The sequence below is a fragment of the Ascaphus truei genome, chromosome 15 (assembly GCF_040206685.1).
Source record: "Ascaphus truei isolate aAscTru1 chromosome 15, aAscTru1.hap1, whole genome shotgun sequence".
In the NCBI taxonomy this organism is placed as follows: domain Eukaryota; kingdom Metazoa; phylum Chordata; class Amphibia; order Anura; family Ascaphidae; genus Ascaphus; species Ascaphus truei.
Genome location: NC_134497.1, coordinates 39,326,417 through 39,353,692, shown reverse-complemented (window position 1 = coordinate 39,353,692; position 27,276 = coordinate 39,326,417). Strand labels below are relative to the sequence as shown.

Sequence of the window (27,276 nt, the reverse complement as noted above, 5' to 3'; positions counted from 1 at the left end):
ATGGCTACGTGATCATAAGCAGAAGATCAGAATATACTACTATCCCCTACAATCTAGGGTTTGTCTGTCATGACAAAAAATATAGCATGTAAGTAACAGCAATGATACACAGTTTAAAGCCTAAAAAGCACATTCATGCCTGTAACATCAAGGTAATACATCACCTATGGTCAGGTACAAAAAATGGGTTGATGAACGGAGGGGACAAGAAAGAATGCTCAAAGCATGGTAACGTGACCCAGAGGGGGGACAAACCAGGGGATCCTGCCTGCAAAACCTGCTCCTACGCGTTTCGGCCAGAGCCTTCTACTGGGAGTGGTGATGTAAGCAGGGTGACATGCAAGTTTAAAAAGGGAACCTAATTGGGCTAGTGGATGTGATCACCTGGCAAAAATCAGACTAACACAATTTATGCAAATTACAAACAGCTGTATGCTAAGGGTAAGTTTGTATGAGTCAATGATGGTCACAGGTTATCAGCCAATAAAAAAGTCTTATTGTGGGTGCAGTAATGAATCTCTAGGGGTGGCTGCTGCTAATTTATAACCCCTCTCCACACTTCGTTTACTATACCCTCGCTGGCTAAATCTTTCCCTCATCTCTCCTGCCCTTGCAGAGAAATCTTTCTCTGTAGAGAGATTACGTCTGAGTCGTAGGAATTCGCTTTTGGGGATACCCCTGATTTGATGATCTGGGTGAAAGCTGGGTGAACACAACATTTTCTTCGGAAAACACAACGGGAGGTTGTGTTTTCCGAAGAAAATGTTGTGTTCACCCAGCATGTGTTGTTGTGGTTGAGATACATCGACGATGTGCTGATCCTCTGGCAGGGCACTGCCGTGGGGTTCAGGGGCTTCGTCGATGTTCTCAACCGCAACAACCTGAACATCAAACTTACCTTTAGTTGCAGTAACACACGGGTGGAATTTTTGGACCTTTACATCAATATAGGCCCTGATGGTACACTCCATACCGACATCTTCCGAAAACAAACAGCTACAAATGCCATACTCCACGCATCCAGCTTTCACCCAGATCATCAAATCAGGGGTATCCCCAAAAGCGAATTCCTACGACTCAGACGTAATGTCTCTACAGAGAAAGATTTCTCTGCAAGGGCAGGAGAGATGAGGGAAAGATTTAGCCAGCGAGGGTATAGTAAACGAAGTGTGGAGAGGGGTTATAAATTAGCAGCAGCCACCCCTAGAGATTCATTACTGCACCCTAAAATTAAAACCACCAAAGACTGTAAAACCCGCTTTATAGGCACTTACAACCAACAATGGTCTCAACTACGCCAAACACTCCAAAGTCACTGGAAGATTCTGATGACTGACCCAGACCTTAAAAAAGCCTTAGGCAACAAAATCACTATGAGTAGTCGCAAATCCCCTAATCTTAGAGACAAACTTGTGTCTAGTCATTTTGTCCCCACCATACAAGATACTTTCCTCTCAATAGTAAGAAAAAAGGGCTTTTTTAAATGCAAAAATTGTTCCGCCTGTCGATATATGTGTCAGACAGACGTGTTCACTGATTCAACCAAGACCCATACTTTTAAAATCAAGGAAAACCTGGGATGCAAGTCAAAAGGTGTCATCTATTGCGTTACCTGTCCTTGTGGACTACCCTATATAGGGATGACAACCCGTGAAGTGAGGTTTAGGGTACTTGAACACGTAAGAAACATTAAAAACGCCCCAAAAGACCTTCAGGCATTTAAGAAAATTACTTCGGTAGCCCGACATTTCTTACAGGCACATGCGTCCGACTTCAATCTCTTACAAGCATTTGCTATTGAGAGGGTCAGTTTAGGATTAAGAGGAGGTGACCTTGAAAAGGCACTATTGCGTAGGGAGTCTCGGTGGATTGTGCAGATGGACTCAATGATTCCCAGGGGCCTTAATGACTACCTGGGTTTCGCTATGTTCATATAAGCAGTTTTCTATTATATCATACTGCCATTTAGCATCTCTTCTCTTTTATCCAATATGCACTTTGGCAATAATACTATACACTGATGAGAATCTCATACACTCCACTCTCTCTCCCCTTCTCCCCCCTTGTATTCACAGAGTCCTGGGTTTGCATGTCACACGACCGACAGCTGATCATGGAAGATTTCTATACCATCTTTATTTGAACCATTCAAGAGGGACCTATTTCTGATTTATTCATCACCATGACGTTTATCACCTCATGTTTCTATTTGAAGAAGATAATCCGGAAGGACACTATCTGCTGTCATTACAGCGTAATGCAAACCACACATCATGCTCTTCCTTCCAAGTCTGGACGTTTCTTTGGGCATTGGAACTCATGTGCTTCCATTGATATGAGAATATCATATATACCAATTGTGATCTATTGGAGAATTCCATCACTCCTTTCCATCATATATGTGCCATCATACTGTTAGTCCACAGTTATGTGGAAGATCATCCTTTATTGAATCCTATGTGTGTAAAAGTGCACACATTTATTGATGTACCGGCATGGATTATACCTAAATGTACTTACCTGTTAATAATAACTGTATGATATAATATCAGTCCCATACTATCTTTTAATGGTTATCTTTGGGTGCTATATGTCATGCCTTAAGCAATATGTGCTTTATCTATTCTCATGGCTTCCACAGTGATGCTGATTACACCACTGTTTGCCTGGCTGCACCTTTTTGGGAGCTACATTTGATGTGCTTCCTTTGCACTTTGATTGAATTAGAGTGAGCCTCATGTACATCAGCCAATCTGTGGTTATTGTGCTTATAACAGCCAATCTGTGGGCGCTGTGCGATCGTGGTGAGGGATATGTGTGCACTTTTGACTGCCAATTACATCTTAAATCATCATGCATAGGCGCGCATGCGCGAGACGCGCAGCAGGGCTTATCCAGCCTGCTTAATACACGGACACATCAGACTCACAGTTGCGCATGCGCAGTGAACTGCCCATAGACGCTTTTGCCTCACAAGTTCCCATTACAAGGCTCAGGGCGTCCTGCCTTACTAGACGCGACGTTACGACGTCACGGACATGCGCAGTAACATATGGGAGGCCCGTTTTTTGCCCTCAAACACAATATGCCCTGAAAGTGAATTCATTACACCTGTGGCACTGAGGTACACTATTTGCTACAGCCTGAGGATAAGCTTTTTGCCACTACCACACATTGGACACACCAGGCAGGTATTCATGTAATTACTGATTATTTTGGAGGAGTATGAGTGCACCCACAATAAGACTTTTTTATTGGCTGATAACCTGTGACCATCATTGACTCATACAAACTTACCCTTAGCATACAGCTGTTTGTACTTTGCATAAATTGTGTTAGTCTGATTTTTGCCAGGTGATCACATCCACTAGCCCAATTCGGTTCCCTTTTTAAACTTGCATGTCACCCTGCTTACATCACCACTCCCAGTAGAAGGCTCTGGCCGAAACGCGTAGGAGCAGGTTTTGCAGGCAGGATCCCCTGGTTTGTCCCCCCTCTGGGTCACGTTACCATGCTTTGAGCATTCTTTCTTGTCCCCTCCGTTCATCAACCCATTTTTCGTACCTGACCATAGGTGATGTATTACCTTGATGTTACAGGCATGAATGTGCTTTTTAGGCTTTAAACTGTGTATCATTGCTGTTACTTACATGCTATATTTTTTGTCATGACAGACAAACCCTAGATTGTAGGGGATAGTAGTATGTTCTGATCTTCTGCTTATGATCACGTAGCCATAGCCACGGTTATTCAGTCTGTTGGTTGTTACAGCATATTCACCTTGTCAGGTACTTTGGTATATCATTTTAGTCAACTGTGACGTTTTCCTCAGGAGGGAATATGTTTGGAGGAAGTGACAAGCTTTGTAATGAACAGGGGATCCATGCTTTATTTTAACTTATTTCTGTGCTTTGTTTTAAGCTTTGTTCTGTGACAATATATAAATAAACATTTTGTGATTTGTACATTCAAACAAACTAGAGTGCTTTTTTCTCTCTCACCCCATATATATATATATATATATATATATATATATATATAGTGGTTGACAAATCACCAAAAAATCTACTCGCCACACAAAAAAATCTACTCGCCACCTAGTACCAAACGTGTGCTGCTTGGGCCAATATTTACTCGCCCGGGGGTTAAATCCACTCGCCCGGGGCGAGCAAATGTATAGGTTTGTCGAACACTGTATATATATACACACACACGGTATCCTCAGCACCACCTCAGCACACTGGTACACCCTGCCCCCCCAGCACACCGGCCTTCCCAGCCCCCATCAACACCATCAGCACCCACACATCAGCACCTTCGCACCTCCCCCATCAGCAACAAACCCTCCCAAATCAGCACCCCCATACAATCACCATCAGTACAACCACAGCAGCAGTACCACCGCACACCGCCATGGGCCGCGTGGACCACTCCCCACCCAACCACCCAAATGCCACCCCCACACCACAAACATCCCGGGCAACGCCGGGGCTCTCAGCTAGTATATATATATAATATATATATACATATATATATATATATATACGTATATATATATATATATATACACAGAAAGAATTTACCAGATGGGGGTCCGGGAAAAACGAGACAGCACACAGCCAGGGAAATCCAAAGATGTTGTATTCAAAACAAATACATGGCACTGCTGTGTGCTGTCTCGTTTTTCCCGGACCCCCATCTGGTAAATTCTTTCTGTGTATGTGCATATATGGGACAAGCATCAGTGGATTATTTGTTTTCAGTGTGCCAACTGCCCTTTGCTTATATATATATATATATATATATATACATATACACACACACACACACACACACACATCATACTTTTCATTTTCCCGCCCAAACTCCCTGGGCACACCCTCCCTCTGACGACGTGGTGATCAAAGGGAAGCGCAAACATGTGGAGATAAAAAATAAAACTGATGGTGCAGTATTGTGGCAGATAAGTACTCTTCTTTAGGTCTAATAGTAATATACTCACAAGTGTGAGGATGGTGCTGTGTACATAAAGGTATCTTTAGATATATCTCTGCAGTGGGGATGAGCTGACTTGAGCCTTGGTGTGGGAATGTGTTCCTTAAATGGTTAAACACAGAAAAGCCAACATAGTGCGATCTGGATAAAGACTGTTTGAAAGTGGTAAAAAATATTACAATACACACAGATGATGTATGCTTTTTAAAAGCATTTAGATACGCAATGGATCTCGCCTCCGGTATCTTCTGGCTGTTTTTACTTCCCTTCTTCTCAGCGTGCGTCTCACGACTGCGTCCCAGCAGGGCGGATGTGACGTCAGCGAGACTGGGGAGTTCCGGTTGACGAGCTGGCTGTGAATCACCTTCACTCTACGCGTTTCTCCCCTTAGGGTTTCCTCAGGAGTGTTGGTGATGTTCTATCTAGATTATATACCCTAACTATCTACTGATAGGTTAGTTTCCGAATTAGTGTCTTAAAGAGATATCAATTTATTTAGGACTAAAATGCAAACTGTGCTAATTAGTAAACCTCAAGTATCCAATGTTCTAGATATTCTAATTGGTACTTGTTTGACATATTATACATAGTATTTAAAATATATATACATTATTGCAGAATAAATTTGGTACATTTGTGTGTGCAGTTATATTATCTCCATATCAAAACATATATGGAGTCCAAAAATTGTTTAAAAACTTATAAATGTTTAAAAAGTATTTGAAATTAGAATTTAGCGTCGCGATAAAATGTATTTATTTTTATCATATAGAATAGAATTATACATCTCTTGTCTACCTTTAGACTTTATAAATATGCTGTAATTCTATACAGGTTGAGAAAGTTATGTAGAATAGTCTTATGGTTTATGATTCATTTTTATATTCTATTCTATAAGTGCCTACACCCCTTCTAACCAAAGCCCCCTCTTACCCTAAACACCGCTACCTCAAGCCCTTACCCTAAAACACCCTTTGCTAAGCTTACCCTAAAACCCCTTAAATTAACTCCCTACCCAAAGCAGTAATAAAACTTACATTAGAAGCGGCTGGTGGCGGACGGTCTATCTGCGGGCTAACGGCGGCGGCCAATTGGTCGCAACAAAACTATTCCGATTCACAGCTGAGTGAGTATACTGACCACTTCAGCATAATGAGGAACGCACATTTTATTAGAACCAACAACATGGAAAATAAAACATTAAGAACAACATTTTATTTAAATAAAACTACAATAAGAATTATACAAATAACCTGCATTTAAAAAGTTAGAACATTTTTATCCTTTTAAAATGCTTGTTTTATGCACCATAAACTAAAGTCACTTTTCATTGTGATTTAGCGTAACACAGATACACGTGTGCACTTATATGTGAGCGTCTTACTCACTGGTTATCCCTAAGCATGCCTGGCTTTAGAGATAGGTCTCTCCCCTGTGTGTCTCCTCAGGCTGGATAAATCACTAAATCCCTTTCCACATTCCCGACACACATGCGGTCTCGCCCGTGTGTGTCCTAATGTGTGTGTTCATGTGGGATAACCGACTAAATCCCTTCCCACATTCCCCACATACATACGGTCTCTCCTCTGTGTGACCCTTCTTGTGTCTGGTCAGGCTGGATGACACATTAAATCCCTTCCCACATTCCCCACATACATACGGTCTCTCCTCTGTGTGACCCTTCTTGTGTCTGGTCAGGCTGGATAAGTCACTAAATCCCTTCCAACATTCCCCACATACATGCGGTCTCTCCCCTGTGTGTGTCATCTGGTGTATGTTCAGGCTGGATAACCGACTAAATCCCTTCCCACATTCCCCACATACATACGGTCTCTCCTCTGTGTGACCCTTCTTGTGTCTGGTCAGGCTGGATGACACATTAAATCCCTTCCCACATTCCCCACATACATACGGTCTCTCCCCTGTGTGTGTCCTCTTGTGTGTGTTCAGGCTGGATAAGTCACTAAATCCCTTCCAACATTCCCCACATACATGCGGTCTCTCCCCTGTGTGTGTCATCTGGTGTTTGTTCAGGTTGGATAACAGACTAAATCCCTTCCCACATTCCCCACATACATGCGGTCTCTCCCCTGTGTGTATCATCTGGTGTATATTCAGGCTGGATAAATGACTAAATCTCTTCCCACATTCCCCACATACATGCGGTCTCTCCCCTGTGTGTGTCCTCTCGTGTGTGTTCAGGTGGGATAACCGACTAAATCCCTTCCCACATTCCCCACATACATGCGGTCTCTCCCCTGTGTGTGTCATAATGTGTGTATTCAGGCTGGATAACTGAATAAATCCCTTCCCACACTCCCCACATACATGCGGTCTCTCCCCTGTGTGTGTCCTCACGTGTGTGTTCAGGTGGGATAACTGACTAAATTCCTTCCCACATTCCCCACATACATGCGCTCTCTCCCCTGTGTGTGTCCTCTCGTGTGTGTTCAGGTGGGATAACCGACTAAAGCCCTTCCCACATTCCCCACATACATGCGGTCTCTCCCCTGTGTGTGACCTCTTGTGTCTGTTCAGGTGGGATGACCAACTAAATCCCTTCCCACATTCCCCACATACATGTGGTCTCTCCCCTGTGTGTGTCCTCGTGTGTGTGTTCAGGTGGGATAACCAACTAAATCCCTTCCCACATTCCCCACATTCATGCGGTCTCTCCCCGGTCTGTGTCCCCTTCTGTAGGTTATGGTCTGATATCCAAGTCAGACTCTTCCCACTTTCTCCAAGATCTTTTCCTGTGGCAGCTGCTAATATATATATTTTGGGATGAGAAGCAGTTACATTGTTTATTAATTGCTTTGACAGGTTGAAAGATGCATTTTCTGTCATATTTATTGGAATGTTGCAAGATTGTTCTGTCCTCATCTTTTCCATATACTCAGCTGGGTGTTTCAACTTCAGATGTTTGAGGAGGTAATCCTGACTGCTAAAAGCAACCTTGCAGTGTTGGAATGGGTGGATTATTGGTGCTTGTTTTTGTACTAGACAAGACAAAAAAGTCACTGTTACACAAACGGTCTTACAAAAGGTCATGCAGGAGAGGTAAGTTGGGATATCACAAAAACTTCAGAATGAAAGTAAACTGTAGACGTACATTGTAAAAATGTAGGGTTTAGCACAACATGTGCAGCATTAGGGCCGGAGAGTATATGTAGTGGATCATACATTTAAAGTTGATCATAATATTTAACGATTTAAAAGGAAATGTCACTAGCTCCAAAACACCAATTAAAGTGGCAGAAATCTTTTCAAATCCTTTGATAGATAGTAAGTTGATAGTTTCAGTTGTGAAGGTATAATTAAAAATTGTTTGTACAATGAATAGAATACGTGTCTCATTAAAAGCTCACATATCAGTCACCAGGTGTTCCCGTTACCGCACCATGTACCAGGTCTCTAATAGTTATAGGATGACCCAACTTTTTGCTAAATCTCCAGTGTTAAATCAGGAACCAAAATGCAGGGCCGTGATAAGAAATGTGATAATACCTCACGGCAGCAATAAGAATCAATCAACCAGACAGCACTACTAATCAGTAGGCACTTAACACACATCTGTGTGTGGCTGTCGGTACACCCGCCTACACGCAGCTAAGATTTACTTCGTGCTGTGCGAGATTTAGAGGTAACAGGGAAACTACCTCTAAATCAGCAATCACGGCTATTTTCCTACCTGCACCAGATCGGGGAAGAGCACAACACCATCACTGCATGGTTATATACTCCGAGCAAGTAGAAGAATATAGCTTAACAACATCATAGGGTTACACAGAGCAAGGGAGATCTGTATCCAGTAAGACACCGCACTCCATGCCATATAGTGATGTGATCAGGATCTCAACTTGATTTGATGGAATACAAGCACACTCTACAGTATAACCCACTTACCTAGACATGCACCATATATCCTATATGGTATATTTAACACCAGTCTGGTAACACATACCCAGCAGGTAGGCTACTATCTACACCCTCAACCAGAGAGTTGATACCCAACTCTGTAATAGCAGAGCTAGTGGTCAATATCCACTATACAACACTAGACACATCTAGAGTTGACTTTGGCTCTACATTTACGAAGTAACATGTCTTGCGCTGCCTTTTATGATTATCACCACAATTAGGTGATCTATATATAGACTAATAAAGTTTCTTTAAACTGCTCTTTTGAATTTCATATTGATCACATGGAATGATATATATAATTAATTCCCCACCGGAGTGAGCCTTTTAGAGGGATTCTTTTGAGTGGACCGCGTCTATTGTACACAGTCCATCACCCGCTATGTATATAAATGGGCAGTACATTGGCCATTAAATACATAGGAAAGACAGGGCTGGAGTAGGTGATAAAATATTTGCGTTATTTGCGCTGTTCATCCAGTTCCAATAAATATTGAAACTTGATGTATGGCATTTTTTACTTGAAAATGCGGTATTATGCCTGTTTTGTATAGAATCTGATGCTTTTAACGGCTGCGATAAAAAGTGCTTTATTTTTGGCGCTGCAACGCTGATTCATTGCACGATAATAATAAGGCGCTTTTTTATGGGAGGTAATACAGCATTTTTGGTTACCGCAGCTTGATGTATCCGGCCCTTTGACTCAAATCAGGTTTAGTGATATTAAGTGCTAGTTGACCCGTAATGGTGTATGCAGATCTATCAATATTTGCAATTTAACTTCAGTAATAAGACAATAGAGATGTAAAAACCACACAACACACATATTCCTGATTACCTAGTCCTGGCGCGTTACTTTTCCACAGCGTACCCCACTTGATACCAAGCTCTTTCCCATATTCATCTCCATACCAGACCAGGAGCTCTGTGTGTGGGGGGAGGCCTGTGCAGGTTCTGTAGTAGATTTTCCTGTGGTCCTGCAACGCCACAAGGTTCTGTTCTTCCTCGTTTATCGCACAAATTACAAACCTAAAATTGGGACAGTTAGTGAGGTCTCAAAGTAATGTCTATTTTATAAAGGAAGAGCTGAAAGAAGATACAAGTTGTTAATAGTTACATAGTAGATGAGGTTTAAAAAAGACATACGTCCATCAAGTTCAACCTATGCTACATTTAGACAACAGATACTTTATCCCAGTGGTGCGCAAAGTGGGGGCGCGAGATTACCGGTGGGGGCGCGGGGTTTACAGAGGCCCTGCGCGCTTCCCGGAGGCACTTAAATTAAGTGCCGAGGGAGCTGCAGGACCTCTGGAAACCTACTTAACTTGATTCAGCCAGCATCTGCAGGCGCGTTGCCAACGCAATGGGGTCATGTGACGTCATGTTGCTATGGCAACGTGACATCATGACGTCCAGATGCCGGGAATCAAGGTAAGGAGGAGGACGGAGGGGAGTGCGCGGAGAGGACAACCGGCAGGGGGGCGCAGGGAAAAAAATTTGCGCCCCCCTGCTTTATCCTATATCTATACTTACTTATTGATCCAGAGGAAGGCAAACAAAAAACCCCAGTGACATACAGTACCATCCAATGATATCTTATAAGGGAAAAAATAAATTCCTTCCTGACTCCAAGAATTGGCAATCATATTACTCCCTTGATCAGCATCCTTCCCATGTTTCACAGTCTCCATGGGTAATGAATTCCACATTTTAACTGCCCTTACTGTAAAGAACCCTTTCCTTTGTTTCTGGTGAAATCAACCTCAAGGGATGACCTAGAGTCCTCTGTACTGTCCTTTGGATGAATAGTTGTTTTGAAAGCTCCTTGTATTGTCCCCGAATAAATTTGTATATAGTTATAATATCCCCTCTTAGATGCCTCTTTTATAATGTAAATAGATCTAATTTAGCTAGCCTCTCCTCATAAATTAGATGTCCATCCCACACTCTCTCTAGTTCCATAATTTATTTGCTAAGGAGTGGTGCCCAACACTGTACTCCATATTCAAGGTGTGGTCTTACTAATGCTTTATAAAGGGGCATCATTATGTTTACTTCCCTTCCATCCATTACCCGTCTAATTCAAGATAAGATGTTGTTTGCTTTTCCAGCTACTGCATGACTTTGGGCAATATTGCTAAGCCTGTTGTCTACAAGCACTCCTAAATCCTTTTCCATCAAGAATTCCCCATATTTATCCCCATTTAATTTGCAAGTCGCCTGTTTATTCTTGCTTCCCAAATGCATAACCTTACATTTATCTGTATTAAACATAATCTGCCATTTACCTGTCCAAGTTTCCAGTCTCTCCATGTCCTTCTGGAGACAAATTACATCCTGCTCTGATTCTACTACCTTACACAATCTGGTATCTGCAAAGATGGAGACTTTGCTCTTGATGCCAACCTCAATGTCATTACTAAACAAGTTAAAAAGCAGGGGTCCCAGTACCAATCCCTGAGGTACTCCACTTCAATCCAGGTGCATATATTTTTACTGAGTCCAATTTGCTTTATTTTGTACACCAACCTCGTGTGGAACCATATCAAAAGCCTTTGCAAAATCTAAGTAGACCACATCAACTGCATTACCCTGGTCTAAATTCCTACTTACCTCCTCAATGAAACAAATAAGGTTAGTTTGGCATGATCTAGCCTTCATAAATCCATGATGACTATTACTATTAATTTTGTTTTCCATGAGGTATGCCTGAATATTATTCCGTATTAAATCTTTAAGTAGCTTCCCCCCCCCTCTATTGAAGTCAGGCTTACAGGTCTGTAACTCCACGGGTGTGATCTAGTTCCCTTTTAAAAAAAGGCACCACATCTGCTTTACGCCAATCTGGTGGTACTGAGCCTTGGGAAATGGAGTCCTTGAATATTTTCCCCATTTTTAACACATTTTTTACAGTAAGGTTTTAAGTATCTACTTATACATTTCTAAGTGGAATTCCATTTTAAAGCCTAATTTTTACCTTCATGGGTTTATCCCATTTTCATCTGAGTTTTAATTTCATTATGTATAATAATTAACTTATTGGTGACATGTATAGCTTTTAAATATAAGCTTTTTAATATAGGTTAATCTATTCAATTATGGTCGGTGTTTCTATATTTATGACACTTTATATCTCATAATTGTTGGATACATTTCTGAGTATTCACTGAATATAATGTTTCCTCTAAAAGATATATACTTATGTATCAACTATGTTTTACTGTTGGTAATCTTACAAATGATTCTGCGAGACAACATTCATATTATGATGGTATATTTGTGCATTAATTTATATTTATCTTATTACAATTCACCAGTGAGAGCCCACCCTTTGAGTTGTAATTTATTTCAATGTATCTAATTTATATACCAGTATGGGCATCTTATACCTTCAGACCCACTAACACCTATTTATTTGTTTATTTACTCTCAATGCCAATTGTTTTATCTAAGTTAATCAATCACTTATTTGAACACATTAGGTGCATTTTAATAACTTCATTAGTTAAACAACTGATAGCAAACCACTCCCTTTGCCCAGGATACCTAATGACACACCTGCTTCAAATAAATATTTAATATATTCATTTATTCAAGCACTGGTTAGCCAATCAGCACGGTGTGTATAGGTACCTGGGAGGGGAGTGGTGCAGACCCATCCCTGATGAACTCACATCAAGTGAGGAAACTAGTAGGAGCAGCAAAGAGCCAGTACAGATTTCTGTAATCAAATCCTGACCTGCACCTGTACTCATACTGAGCAGAGAGGCTCAGAGGCGGACAAGTCTGACGAGGGCGGATCATTTCCTGGCCAATCACGCGATACCAGGAAATAAACCAGAGGCAAGCAGCTCACCCAGACACTGGAGGGAAAAGGCACCGACAGAAACGGCATCCGTGGAGAGGCTCAGCAGCAACTGCCCAGCAGCAGAGGTTTTGCAGAACCCAAACGGACACTTGCCCAGCATTGTTGGAGCCATTCAGCAGCCTGGTTGACTCCCTTGGGAAAACTACTGCTCTCATCTGTTCCTGCCGCCAGCGGTCACAGAAGGAGAGTCTCTCAGACTCACCGGTCCGCCAATTATAGTTTTCATTTTCTTACACCCATTAGTCAATCAATTTTAGTTGCTCTCATATTTTTTGTCTACCCTCTATCCCACCATTGTCATATGTTATTTTGACTCTACTGGGAGGTTTTAATATGCATCACTGTGTTGTGTGTATTTTAATATTCAAAGTTACTTATACAGTTAGTCCTCGTTTTACGACGCTTCGTTTTACGACGAATGGCTTATCCGACGCTGTCCAATGCATCCCTATGGCCGGTTTTACGACGCCGAAATGGCTTATCCGACGCTCTTACGACGCTTTGCAAAGTTGCAACATTATGTCAATCAGAAAGCTGCAGTCAGAGAAATCATCCAGATCAGTCTGTGTGAAGGTTTTGTGGTATATTTATGCCTTTAAACATGTCTAACAGTTTTATTATACAGTTCTGGATTCAATAAATAGAATCTTTACATCATAATGTATGTGTGTGCAGCATAATCTTATTGTTTGAGTAAAATATTTTGTGTATTTTAGCATTAAAAATGCCTTCAGGAACGGAACGTTTAATTTAAACAGTGTTCCTATGGGAAAACGGGTTTCGCTTTACGACGCTTCGCTATCCGACGCCATTTTGAGTAACGCATTGCGTCGGATAACCGAGGACTGCCTGTAAAGTATTTTTTCATCTATTTCTTGCGCCGTCACTTTCTTTTTTTCCTTGAATATTAAATGTAATGATTTGGCCATTACTGAACTTAACTCCTTGAGAACTCTTGGATGTATGCCATCGGGGCAAGGTGCCTTATTTACTTTAATTCTTTCAAGCCGCCTATGAACTTCTTCCTCAGTTAACCAATTGTTCATTAATATGAAGGTTGTGGCTTCCTCCAGCAGCACTACTATTGAAATTGGTTCTTCCCTGGTAAACACAGAGGCAAAGAATTTGTTTAATACCTCTGCTTTTTCCTTATCTCCAATAATCTGCCTGCCATCTCACACTGAAAGGGTCCTATATTTTCTTTTCTCGTTTTTTGTTATTAAGGTACTTAAAGAACTTCTTAGGGTTGATCTTACTTTCTATTGCAATCCTTTTTTCATTATCCATTTTTGCTAATTTGATTGTCCTTTTGCAATATTCCTTATAATTCGGATATGTTGCCTCTGTCCCTTCTGACTTTAAGAATCGAAACGCCTGCATCTTTTCTATTTTCTCCCCTACCTGTTTATTTAGCCACATTGGTTTTGACTTTTTTTTATACTTATTACCCAAGGGTATACACCGATAAGTGTGCTTTTCTAACAATGTTTTAAAGACTGCCCATTTATCTTCTATATGTTTCCCTGCAAAAACATCATCCCAATGTTTCCTTTTGCTGTAATGCGAATCTCATTGTCCCAGTCTATGCCTGGATAATTAAAATCACCCATTATGCAAACATGACCCAGTTTTGATGCCTTCTCCATTTGCAACAGTATTTAAGCTTCCTCAATCAGGTGGTTTATAGCATATCCCTACAAACATTTTCTTTGTACTTTTACTTCCACTGAATTTCTATCCACAAGGTCTCTACATTTTCATAATTCCATCATTTTAGATCCAGTTTAACATATAAAGCATACTCCACCTACTCTTCTATTTGCTCGATCCTTCCGAAAAAGGGAACAACCCTCCAAATTAACTGCCCAGTCATGAGTGTCATCCCACCATGTTTCAGTAATGCCTATATCATATCATACTGCTCCCTTGAAGCTATTAATTCAAGCTCCCCCATTTTATCTGACAGAATATGGGGGATCCCTGCTCAGCCAATAAGTAATGTATATAGTACTTTCTAGAGAGGTGCTATCAGGGCTAAAGCATACTTATAACACGGAAGAAGAAAAGAACCCTAAAGGATGCACACTACCCTAATAATCAAAATAATAAAGTTTTATTGAAATCTGAACTTAACACAAAAAATATTAAACACCAAATTAGAGCGCATAATTGTCGCCAGTGTTGCTAAATGTCCCAATTAGGTGCTATGAAGCAAAGAAAGTGAATCCACAAGGTAATGTGTATCAACAGGTGATCCCTGTATAGTGCCACATGTAGTGTGGATACACACACACACTCACACATTTCAGCGCCGATAGTAGCGCAAGAAGATTATTTTGCCAGTCTTCCCCGGCTGTCTGTCGGCTTCCCGCTCCCTGCCGTGCACGCGCGCAGCCCTTGTATAGAAGGGCTGACTAACCTCAGCCAATTATAAGTGCCCTGCACACGGCCACTATATAACAGCCCTTAGGGCTGGGACCCGCTGCGCCCGGCGGCGCGGGCGGCCGCGTGAGCATTCCCCACCAGTAGGGGAATCCTTCTGAGCCGGTCCCAGACCCCCCCTCGCTGCACGGCTCATGACGCGCCAGCCGCCAGGGGATGCAAGAAAATTGTGATCCCGAGCGGTGACGCGTCACGTGGTGCACTGATGAGCAAATCAGCGGCGGAAGCGGGAGCTGTCAGACAGCTTCCTACACAAGGTACGGTGTGGTGTGTGTGTGTCTGTCTGTCTCAGTGTCAGCGAGTGTGAGGAGGGCATTTGTGGGGGAAGTGGGAGGGAGCTGCTTACCTTCCAGCAACCCGCAGCAGCTTCCTCCTGTCCTGCAGCCCGGGAGACCGAGCCCGAATCCGGAGGGGGGGGGGGGGGGGGGGGAGTAGCGGGTCCCTCCGCTCAAACCACGCCCCCCCCTCCCCCTCCCTACAGACCGCATATCGCAGTCTGTGTATGTCAGCGCGCCGTCTGTCTGCAGTGCGGGCGCGCTGACTGAGGGAGCGGGGCCTTAGCAAGCATGCATGTTTTTTCCAGCCTGTGCCATTATCTTATCTGCTCCTTCCTTTCTGCACCAATTTGGTTTAGTCTTTAGAAATGTTCTTGTATTATCTGTATTTACTATGGGTGTCTCGCTGTTTGTCAAACTTGCACTTGCCCCCATTCTACCTCCATAACCCCTTGCTATTTCCTCATCTATTATATTTAGTTCGTTATCCGTTTTATTCCCCTCCCCACTCGTTTAAAATATCCTCCAGCCATTTTAACATTCGCTCCCCTAGCACAGAAGATCCCTCTTCATTGAGGTGCAATCCGTCCCTAGCAATTGCAAAGCCAGCACAACCAACCTCACACTGATGAGACCCACAAGGTTGAGACAGCTGTCTGTGAGTGGTTTTACTGGCTTTGCATCTAATCTCATGCGGTGCTTAAAAGCTGCGAGAACAGCATAGCATTTGCGTTTAAGGGTTCCATGTAAAACTGGATTTCAGGCAAAAGGTGACACTGTGTGCTCATTTGCATGTCATTTCCCAGAATCCCTTGCGGCAGTGGAAGCACGGTATGCTAGGTGATAATGATAAAAGGCTAGGTTGCAGACCTGCCTACAAGATGTGAATGTGCTCACAAGTGATATTCTTTATTGGCTATATGCTAATGGTGGTTTTTTGTTGCGTTTTTCACCCACCATAATTTAAAATGTGTATGAATATATAACACACACACACACACACACACACACACACTTCAACTGCTATGTGGTACGAGAAGAGGCAGATGAATGTTCAGACCACAAAGACAAGGAAGTGAGGTATATGATGTAAAAATCCCATTACTACGGAAAGGGTTAATATCAACAAAGTGTGGGCTCAACTGATTGTCACCATTCCCACCACCAACGTGAAGTCCATAGTATTGGATTGCAGATCCCCATCAGCTAAGTCTCCAGACTACAGCACAGGGAGACAATGTGCATGCTGATCCGGAGAACATGCAGGTAACTCACTGATGTGATGTATATAAGGGAGGGAGGGGTGTAGCTGTCCCGGCCCGTCCACATACTCACACTGCGCCGGCACTACTAGATGGAACAAATGTCCAGGAATCCCGCGATCCCTGAGCTGATTGCCAAAATCACAGAGTCCGGTCACCTCACGAATCCTTAGCTGGATACACTGTGCTGTAACACTGAACCTTTGGAGCTCACTTCTCTTAGCCTTCAGCGCCTTCAATGGGGAGTCCTCTCACACAACTGATCGGCACTAACGTGGTGACATGTGCCCTACGCGCTACGTCAGCTGATGCACTGACTTCATCAGTGATATACATAGAATATATATATATATATATATATATATATATATATATAGAATATATCTATCTATATATTTCTCAAACCATTGTATGTATATCTCCCTGTCTGTACTGTGTTCCCTGTCCCTAGCGGCAATCCGATTTGTCCCAGCCTCTGGCCAATCAGATTGCTCAGTCAGCCCATTCGCCCCCCCACCCCCATGGCTCTCATTGGCCGGTGGGGTCTAACAGTCTAACCCACTCACACACACCGCGTGCGCCTCTCCAAGATGGCCTACCACACGATGTGCACCAGCCGCCGCCACCGCCCGCCCAGGTAAGTTAGTACAAAATGCCGCATCACACCACTGCCCCCCCCCGCTCTCTCCGGTTCCCCCCGCCCCCCAACCAACCCACCCAGGCTGCTCCCCATCCCCGAGACTGCTCCACCGGCTCTCTCCGTCACGCTCTCCCTTCCCCGACATTCTACCACTCTTCCCCCAGGCCACTCCCCCACTCTTCCCCCCCCGGCCACTCCCCCGGCTCCCCATCCCCGAAAGCGCTCCTCCGGCTCTCTCCGCCCCCCCTCTTCACCGGCTCCTACCTGCAGCCAGAGTTGAGGGAGATGCGTGGCCGGGGGGTGACATGCGTGCGCCTCCACCGCGAGCACGGGCCGCCCAAGCTGCCCGAGGGCTTTGCCTTCAATGTGACCCACGAGTGCATGTGGGGCTGCCGGGGCAGCTTCGTTCCCCGCCCCTTACAACCCCCCTTACAACCCGGAGGAGGAGGCCGGCCCGGGAGGCGGTGGGGCGGCGGCCTAGCTCCACTGCGTCAGACCGGGAGAGGCAAGGAGAAAGGAGAGCCCCAGGGGCCGCACGAGGAGAAGCGCGGCAGTGTGCGAGGTGAGGAACCGCAGGGGGAGGGATCTTACACCCCCCCGGGCCCTACCTTTCACTCCCCCCCCCCCCAGGCCCTACCTTTCACCCCCCCCGGGCCCTACTTTTCACCCCCCCCCGGGCCCTACCTTTCACCCCCCCACGGGGCCCTATCTTTCACCCCCCCCCCCGGGTCCTACCTTTCACCCCCCCCGGGCCCTACCTTTCACCCCCCCCCGGGCCCTACCTTTCACCCCCCCCCCCGGGCCCTACCTTTCACCCCCCCCCCCCGGGCCCTACCTTTCACCCCTCCCGGGCCCTACCTTTCACCCCCCCCGGCCCTACCTTTCACCCCCCCCGGGCCCTACCTTTCACCCCCCCCCGGACCCTACCTTTCACCCCCCCCCGGACCCTACCTTTCACCCCCCCCCGGGCCCTACCTTTCACCCCCCCCCCCCCCGGGCCCTACCTTTCACCCCCCCCCCAGGGCCCTACCTTCCACCCCCCCCCCCGGGCCCTACCTTTCACCCCCCCCCCCGGACCCTACCTTTCACCCCCCCCGGGCCCTACCTTTCACCCCCCCCCGGGCCCTACCTTTCACCCCCCCCCGGGCCCTACCTTTCACCCCCCCCGGGCCCTACCTTTCACGCCCCCCCCCCCCGGGCCCTACCTTTTACGCCCCCCCCCTACCTTTCACCCCCCCCCGGGCCCTACCTTTCACCCCCCCCGGGCCCTACCTTTCACCCCCCCGGGCCCTACCTTTCACCCCCCCCTGGCCCTACCTTTCACCCCCCCCTGGCCCTACCTTTCACCCCCCCCTGGCCCTACCTTTCACCCCCCCTCCCCTTCACCCCCCCTACCTTTCACCCCCCCCGCCCTACCTTTCCCCCCCCCCCGGCCCTACCTTTCACCCCCCCCCGGCCCTACCTTTCACCCCCCCCCCGGCCCTACCTTTCACCCCCCCCCGGCCCTACCTTTCACCACCACCCCCCGGCCCTACCTTTCACCCCCCCCCGGCATTACCTTTCACCCCCCCCCCCCGGCCCTACCTTCCACCCCCCCCGGCCCTACCTTTCACCTCCCCCGGCCCTACCTTTCACACACCCCCCCCAACCCTACCTTTCACCCCCCCCCCCGGCCCTACCTTTCACCCCCCCCCCCCCCGGCCCTACCTTTCACCCCCCCCCCGGCCCTACCTTTCACCCCGCCCCTACCTTTCACCCCCCCCCCCGGCCCTACCTTTCACCTCCCCCGGCCCTACCTTTCACCCCCCCCGGCCCTACCTTTCACACCCCCCCCCGGCCCTACCTTTCACCGGCCCTACCTTTCACCCCCCCCCCCGGCCCTACCTTTCACCCCCCCCCCCCGGCCCTACCTTTCACCCCGCCCCTACCTTTCACCCCCCCCGGCCCCACCTTTCACCCCCCCCCCCCGGCCCTACCTTTCACCCCCCCCCCTGGCCCTACCTTTCAACCCCCCCGGCCCTAATAGAGTGCCACTGGGCTGTGGCACATGAATATAGCAAACGACAGGGGGTGCCCAGTGCTACATCCAAATGACAAAACATACATGGTAATAATTACAAGAAATAATGCTTCAGTACTAATAATAATGCTAATACTAATAATAATAAAATATGTATAAATATATATATGTAGGACTCGCACTTATTATGGTTTACCTTGACGATTTGGTGTGCAGGCTTATGATGCTTTGGTCAAAATATCTAACTAAAATAAACATATTTTATTATTATTAGTATTAGCATTATTATTAGTACTGAAGCATTATTTCTTGTAATTATTACCATGTATGTTTTGTCATTTGGATGTAGCACTGGGCACCCCCTGTCGTTTGCTATATTCATGTGCCACAGCCCAGTGGCATTACATATAGTCCAGATTAAGTGGGTGTGGGCGTTTGAGCTGGCTTGGTGTGTGTGTGTGTGTGTGTGTGTGTGTGTGTGTGTGTGTATATATATTATCACGGTTTTGTAGCAGGAGGCAGATGCTTGTCCCATAAAGAGTATGTAGACATATGGAGACCAGGGGATCCTGATAGCCAAAAAGAGACAGCACACTGCAGGTATGGTATGAAAAAGTGTATTCAGTAACACAAGGCCGCCAATGTTTCGGTCCTCCCAACGGGACTGAGGAAGGTCCCGTTGGGAGGACCGAAACGTTGGCGGCCTTGTGTTACTGAATACACTTTTTCATACCATACCTGCAGTGTGCTGTCTCTTTTTGGCTATCAGGATCCCCTGGTCTGTCTGTCTGTCTGTCTATCTATCTATATATATATATATAGTGTGACAGTCATAGACTCTGTATACATTAGTATGAGGTGGCAGTATGCCTGCTTTCCAGTATACGAGGAGTTAACCCAGCTGATTAAGCAGTCCACAGGTGATCCTAGTTAGTAAGGTCATCTGCTTTTAAAAAGAGGAAGAGGAAATGCCTCTGGGCAGCAGTCTCTCAAAGACACAGAGGACAGAGCATAGCTGACAAGACAGACCCAGGCTCCACAGACTTATGCTGTCCCAATGGAATAAAGCTCCCAGGTAAGGAGCCAAGTGGTATTGCCAAATATTGTTGGTCTGGTCTAGCTTAGCTAACCAACCGGGTAGATACGCTTAATCTAGTTTAGTTTGCTTCCCTAAAGAGGATAGGCTTTTGTTTATGTTTTATTTTACTTAAAGACACAGAGCACCCATTGTTTGTTTTTATATTTTTTGGACAAATAAAACCACCATCATATTATTTCACCGGAAGAATTGTGTTGTCTCCTCACTAACCACGGTCATCCTGCCACAAGTGGTGTTAGAAGTGGGATGCCGAACAAGGGGGACGGTGTAAAAGGGACGGAACGGAGCTGCACATTTGACGTGTGGATCCTGTGCGGACTGTTACTGTCAGTATGGAGGACGTTGTGAAGGCCCTACTACACAGCACCGCTGTTCAGCAGGAACACACTGGGGCACAACGTGAGACAAACAAGATACTTGCGGCCCAGCTTGACGTTATCGCAGAAACAGAGGGGGCTGGTTCAAAGCCTGGCACAGATTACTATGGACTCTACCAGTGCAGTCAAGGTGCGGCCCATGCAGGCGAACCTATACCTGCAGAAAATGACACCGCAAGATGACGTAGAGGGTTACCTCCGGTCCTTTGAGCGAATCGCTTCCCGGGAAAGTTGGGCCCGCTCCAAATGGGCTGGAATTATCGCATCCTTTCTACTAGGGAAAGCCCAAAAAGCATATTGTTATTATGACCGTCTAAAAAGCGAAATCCTTGCAAGGATTGGAGTGACTCCCGCAGTCTGTGCGCAAATGTTCCATACTTGGAGATACCAAGAACAGCTGTCACCCAGATCCCAGATATGGGATTTGATTCATCTGGCGACCAAGTGGCTAAAACCAGAAGCATATAGCCCAACCCAGAGCCTTGAGATGGTGGTGTTGGACCACTTCATTCGAGCATTACCCCAGGACCTTGGACATTGGGTGGGGCAAGGAGATCCCCTCACTTGTGATGCCATGGTAGGTGCAGTGGAACGTTTTCTAGCCACCCGTGAACTGTCACGCTCCACGTTCTCTCACACAAACCAAAACCCGCGGCCCAACACGAACAGTAGAAGCCAGCGCTGGAACAAAGACCCAAGACTGGCCGCACGGTTTGAGGGAGTGGAAAGAAACCTGGATAAGGACAGAAACTATAAATCTCTGAAAGGGTTTCAAGAACGAACTGGGACAATTGTTTGTTTTGAGTTTGGGGAGGCGGGACATATTAAGGCTCACTGCCCTGTGTTGTCTGAACCAATGGAGTAGGCGTATGGCTCTGTGAGGTCAGAGTTCTGTGGAGTGGTATGTGTGACCCGCAGGGGGAAAAAAAATACCCACAACTTCCTCACCACTGTGATTTTAAATGGTAAACCAATCTCCACCCTGGTAGACTCAGGGAGTGATATTAACTTGATATCAGGGAAGTTGGTTAAGCCTCTCCAGTTACGACAGGGTGAGAAGCTGCGGGTATTATGTGTGCATGGGTGTACGCTTCCGTACACCACGACACCGATAAAAGTAAAAGTCGAGGGGCAAGTCATCCAAACTACGGCAGCAATTGTACCAAAGTTACCCCATTCCCTAATTTTAGGCTGTAATTTTCCTGGTTTTGCCACCCTGATCAGAGGACAACTCACCTTAAACAATCCTACTCCGGATGAGGTCTTTCCGTTTACAGACCCTGAATTAGTCTCTGAAGTGTCTAAAACCCCTAAATCAAAACAAGAACGTAGGAAGGACAAAAAAAGAGGTCCGCCTCCACCCCAATTAGCACTGGTTACTACTCCTAACAGAGGATGAGGAGTTGTCAGAGACAGGGCTGGTTGACACTCAGGAGTCAGAGTTACCCATAGTTGTAACAAGTCAAACTCCAGAAGAGGAAGGTTTTGGAAGTTTAGAACTTTCCCCAAGTAATTTAGCTAGGGAACAGAAAAATGGGTTTAGCCAAGCGGTAGAAGTTAATGGGGTCCCAGTAGAAGGAACAACCAAGGACTCCTATCCCTATTTTTGTATTTAAAATGATTTGTTGTACCATGTGAGCCAAGAGGAGGGCCAAGAAATAGAAAAATTGCTAGTACCCAGTTCATTTGTAACGAAGGTCCTAGAGCTAGCACACTCACTTATTGGGGGTTGATCTTGGAGTAGAGAAAACACAGAAAAGAATCCTAAAAAGATTTTACTGGCCAGGGATATATAATGCAGTAAAAAGGTTCTGCGCCTCCTGCCCGAGTGTCAGTTGACAGCCTCCCGACAAAGCTTGAGGGCCCCGTTAATTCATATGCCTATTATTGAGATCCCATTTGAGAGGATTGCTATGGATATAGTGGGTCCCTTGGCAGATTTATCCAAGGGTCATCAATGCATCCTAGATTATGCCACTCGCTATCCAGAGGCGCTGCCTTTACGTAATACTTCCTCCAAAGCCATAGCGAAGGAATTGTTACAAGTATTCTCCCGACTCGGGATACCGAAGGAAATTTTGATAGATCAGGGCACCCCGTTTACGTCTAAACTTATGCGAGAATTATGCGTAGAGCCAAAAATAAAGACCCTCTGTTTACCATCCGCAAACGGACGGACTGGTAGAGAGATTTAATAAAACTCTTAAGATGATGTTGAGGAAGGTGATTGCTAGTGATGGGAAGAACTGGGACACCTTGTTGCCTTATCTCTTGTTTGCTATCGGAGAAGTACCACAGGCCTCTACAGGGTTTTCCCCGTTTAAACTCCTGTATGGGAGACGCCCAAGAGGGATTCTGGATAGCCTCAAAAAAGAGTGGGAGCAACAAGCTGTTCCAGGGAAGAATGTCATCCAATTTGTAGAAGATTTAAAAGAACCCATTGCTCATGTTACTCCCATAGTCAGAGAACATTTAGAAGAGGTACAGGGGGCCCAACAGAACCTTTACAACAGGCATGCTACGGTTCGCAGCTTCCGACCAAGGGACCGAGTAATGGTGCTTGTTCACACAGCCGAAAGCAAGCTGTTATCACATTGGCAAGATACACCACGGTAGAAAAAGAATGTTTGGCCGTAAAGTGGGCAACAGACACTTTAAAGTATTACCTATTAGAAAGGTATTTTACCCTCATTACAGACCATGAACCCTTACAGTGGATGCATAGAAACAAGAAAAGAATTCTAGGTTTACCCACTGGTTTCTGTCATTGCAACCCTTCAATTTCACATATATATATAAAAAATATATAAATCGCTGCGCTTCTCCATGTAAGGAGCATGCAGCTGGCGAAGGGATTAGCCATACAAATGTGAAAAACAGAAAGTGAATCCCTGCGCAGGGATCAAAAATTGAAGGGCAATTTTTCTTGGGGGAGGAGTCGGTGTATCAAGTGCAGGCATATTAACAAGACGAACACATTTACATCATTTCCAAATGGCACAACATATGAGGTTAATGATCACATCGACTGTTTGAGCTCGTATGTTGTGTACCTTACATCTTGCCAGTGCGGCCTACAATCCATTGGCCGTACATCAAGAAGTCAGCGATCGCAGTACACCGGTGAAAGCATAAAAAAACAAAACACACAAAAAATAGTGCAACGATGTATGAGCAATAATAATAATCTACTATATATTTCTGAAAGCACTGTATGTCTGCGTCCCTAGCGGCAATCTCATTGGTCCCTTGGCCCGCCCGCCCGCCCCCGCACACCTCTCATTGGGCTCACACACTCACACCACCCCCTTGGCTCGCCCCCCACACCTCTCATTGGCCTGAGGCGGAGTGACGGGCCAAAGGTCCAAAAAAATAAAATTAAATAAACACACACACACACATCTCTGTCCTCTCCCCATCACACTCACCTCCCTCCCGCTCCACTCCCTCTACACACCACTCCCTCCCGCTACACACCACTCCCTCCCGCTACACTCACCTCCCTCCCGCTACACTCACCTCCCTCCCGCTACACTCACCTCCCTCCCGCTACACTCACCTCCCTCCCGCTACACACCACTCCCTCCCGCTACACTCACCTCCCTCCCGCTACACACCACTCCCTCCCGCTACACACCACTCCCTCCCGCTACACACCACTCCCTCCCGCTACACACCACTCCCTCCCGCTACACACCACTCCCGCTCCACTCCCTCCCGCTCCACTCACCTCCCTCCCGCTACACACCACTCCCTCCCGCTACACACCACTCCCTCCCGCTACACACCACTCCCTCCCGCTACACTCACCTCCCTCCCGCTCCATTCCCTCCCCGGCGGGGGAACAGGCAGGCTGCCACGCGGCGCGTAAGATGGCGGACCCCCTTCCTCCCTCGCGGCGCCGAGTGAGAAGATGGCGGCGGCGGCGGCCGGAAGTACAGGTAGGTGTCGCGTGTGTTGCTCCCCCACCTGCGGCGCTGCCGCACGGAACTGAGAAAGGGCGCATCACGGGACTGAGACGCGTGTGTGTGTGTGTGTGTGTGTCTGAGTGCGACACTGCCCCCCCTCCTGTCCACTACCCCCCCTCCTGTCCACTGCCCCCCCTCCTGTCCACTACCCCCCCTCCTGTCCACTGCCCCCCTCCTGTCCACTGCCCCCCCTCTCCTCTCCACTGCCCCCCCTCTCCTCTCCACTGCCCCCCCTCTCCTCAGCCCCCCCCTCCTGTCCACAGCCCCCCCCTCCTGTCCACTGCCCCCCCCCTCCTGTCCACTGCCCCCCCCCCCTCCTGTCCACTGCCCCCCCCCTCCTGTCCACTGCCCCCCTCTCCTCTCCACTGCCCCCCCTCTCCTCTCCACTGCCCCCCCTCTCCTCTCCACTGCCCCCCCCTCCTGTCCACAGCCCCCCCCTCCTGTCCACTGCCCCCCCCCCTCCTGTCCACTGCCCCCCCCTCTCCTGTCCACTGCCCCCCCCCCTCCTGTCCACTGCCCCCCCCCCTCCTGTCCACTGCCCCCCCCCTCCTGTCCACTGCCCCCCCCCTCCTGTCCACTGCCCCCCCCCTCCTGTCCACTGCCCCCCCCCCTCCTGTCCACTGCCCCCCCCCCCCTCCTGTCCACTGCCCCCCCCCCCTCCTGTCCACTGCCCCCCCCCTCCTGTCCACTGCCCCCCCCCTCCTGTCCACTGCCCCCCCTCCTGTCCACAGCCCCCCCTCCTGTCCACTGCCCCCCCCCTCCTGTCCACTGCCCCCCCCCTCCTGTCCACTGCCCCCCCCCCTCCTGTCCACTGCCCCCCCCCTCCTGTCCACTGCCCCCCCCCTCCTGTCCACTGCCCCCCCCCTCCTGTCCACTGCCCCCCCCCTCCTGTCCACTGCCCCCCCCTCCTGTCCACTGCCCCCCCCTCCTGTCCACTGCCCCCCCCTCCTGTCCACTGCCCCCCCCCTCCTGTCCACTGCCCCCCCCTCCTGTCCTGTCCCCCCCTCCTGTCCACTGTCCCCCCCTCCTGTCCACTGTCCCCCGCCCCCCCCTCCTGTCCACTGTCCCCGCCCCCCCCTCCTGTCCACTGCCCCCCCTCCTGTCCACTGCCCCCCCCTCCTGTCCACTGTCCCCCGCCCCCCCCTCCTGTCCACTGTCCCCGCCCCCCCCCTCCTGTCCACTGTCCCCCGCCCCCCCTCCTGTCCACTGTCCCCCGCCCCCCCCCCCTGTCCACTGCCCCCCCTCTCCTGTCCACTGCCCCCCCCCTCCTGTCCACTGCCCCCCCTCCTGTCCACTGCCCCCCCCTCCTGTCCACTGCCCCCCCCCTCCTGTCCAGTCCCCCCCTCCTGTCCACTGCCCCCCCCTCCTGTCCAGTCCCCCCCTCCTGTCCACTGTCCCCCCCTCCTGTCCACTGTCCCCCGCCCCCCCCCTCCTGTCCCCGCCCCCCCCTCCTGTCCACTGCCCCCCCTCCTGTCCACTGCCCCCCCCCTCCTGTCCACTGTCCCCCGCCCCCCCCTCCTGTCCACTGTCCCCGCCCCCCCCCTCCTGTCCACTGTCCCCCGCCCCCCCCTCCTGTCCACTGTCCCCCGCCCCCCCCTCCTGTCCACTGCCCCCCCTCTCCTGTCCACTGCCCCCCCTCTCCTGTCCACTGCCCCCCGCCCCCCCTCCTGTCCACTGTCCCCCGCCCCCCCTCCTGTCCACTGTCCCCCCTCTCCTGTCCACTGCCCCCCCCTCCTGTCCACTGCCCCCCCCTCCTGTCCACTGCCCCCCCTCTCCTGTCCACTGCCCCCCCTCTCCTGTCCACTGCCCCCCCCTCCTGTCCACTGCCCCCCCCTCCTGTCCACTGCCCCCCCCCCCGTCCACTGCCCCCCCCCCGTCCACTGCCCCCCCTCCTGTCCACTGCCCCCCCCCCCCGTCCACTGCCCCCCCCTCCTGTCCACTGCCCCCCTTCCTGTCCACTGTCCCCCGCCCCCCCTCCTGTCCACTGCCCCCCCTCCTGTCCACTGCCCCCCTTCCTGTCCACTGTCCCCCGCCCCCCCTCCTGTCCACTGCCCCCCTCTCCTGTCCACTGCCCCCCTCTCCTGTCCACTGCCCCCCTCTCCTGTCCACTGCCCCCCTCTCCTGTCCACTGCCCCCCTCTCCTGTCCACTGCCCCCCTCTCCTGTCCACTGCCCCCCTCCTGTCCACTGCCCCCCCCTCCTGTCCACTGTCCCCCGCCCCCCCCCTCCTGTCCACTGCCCCCCCTCCTGTCCACTGCCCCCCCTCTCCTGTCCACTGCCCCCCCTCTCCTGTCCACTGCCCCCCTCTCCTGTCCACTGCCCCCCCCTCCTGTCCACTGCCCCCCCCTCCTGTCCACTGCCCCCCCCTCCTGTCCACTGCCCCCTTCCCACTGCCCCCTTCCCACTGCCC

The 27,276-nt window shown here is 48.5% G+C and overlaps 1 protein-coding gene across 1 annotated transcript in view; it reads right to left on the bottom strand.

Annotated features, from left to right (window-relative positions):
• Positions 1–6,027: 6,027 nt before the first annotated feature.
• LOC142466374 (uncharacterized) overlaps positions 6,028–27,276 on the bottom strand; it is a 32,022-nt gene continuing 10,773 nt past the window's right edge. The window contains exons 4-5 of the mRNA XM_075571229.1: positions 9,755–9,945; positions 6,028–7,994 (exon numbers count right to left, since the gene is read on the bottom strand). Coding sequence (XP_075427344.1) covers positions 6,457–7,994; positions 9,755–9,945 — 1,729 coding nt within the window. The 3' untranslated portion in view covers positions 6,028–6,456. The remainder of the gene's footprint in view (positions 7,995–9,754; positions 9,946–27,276) is intronic.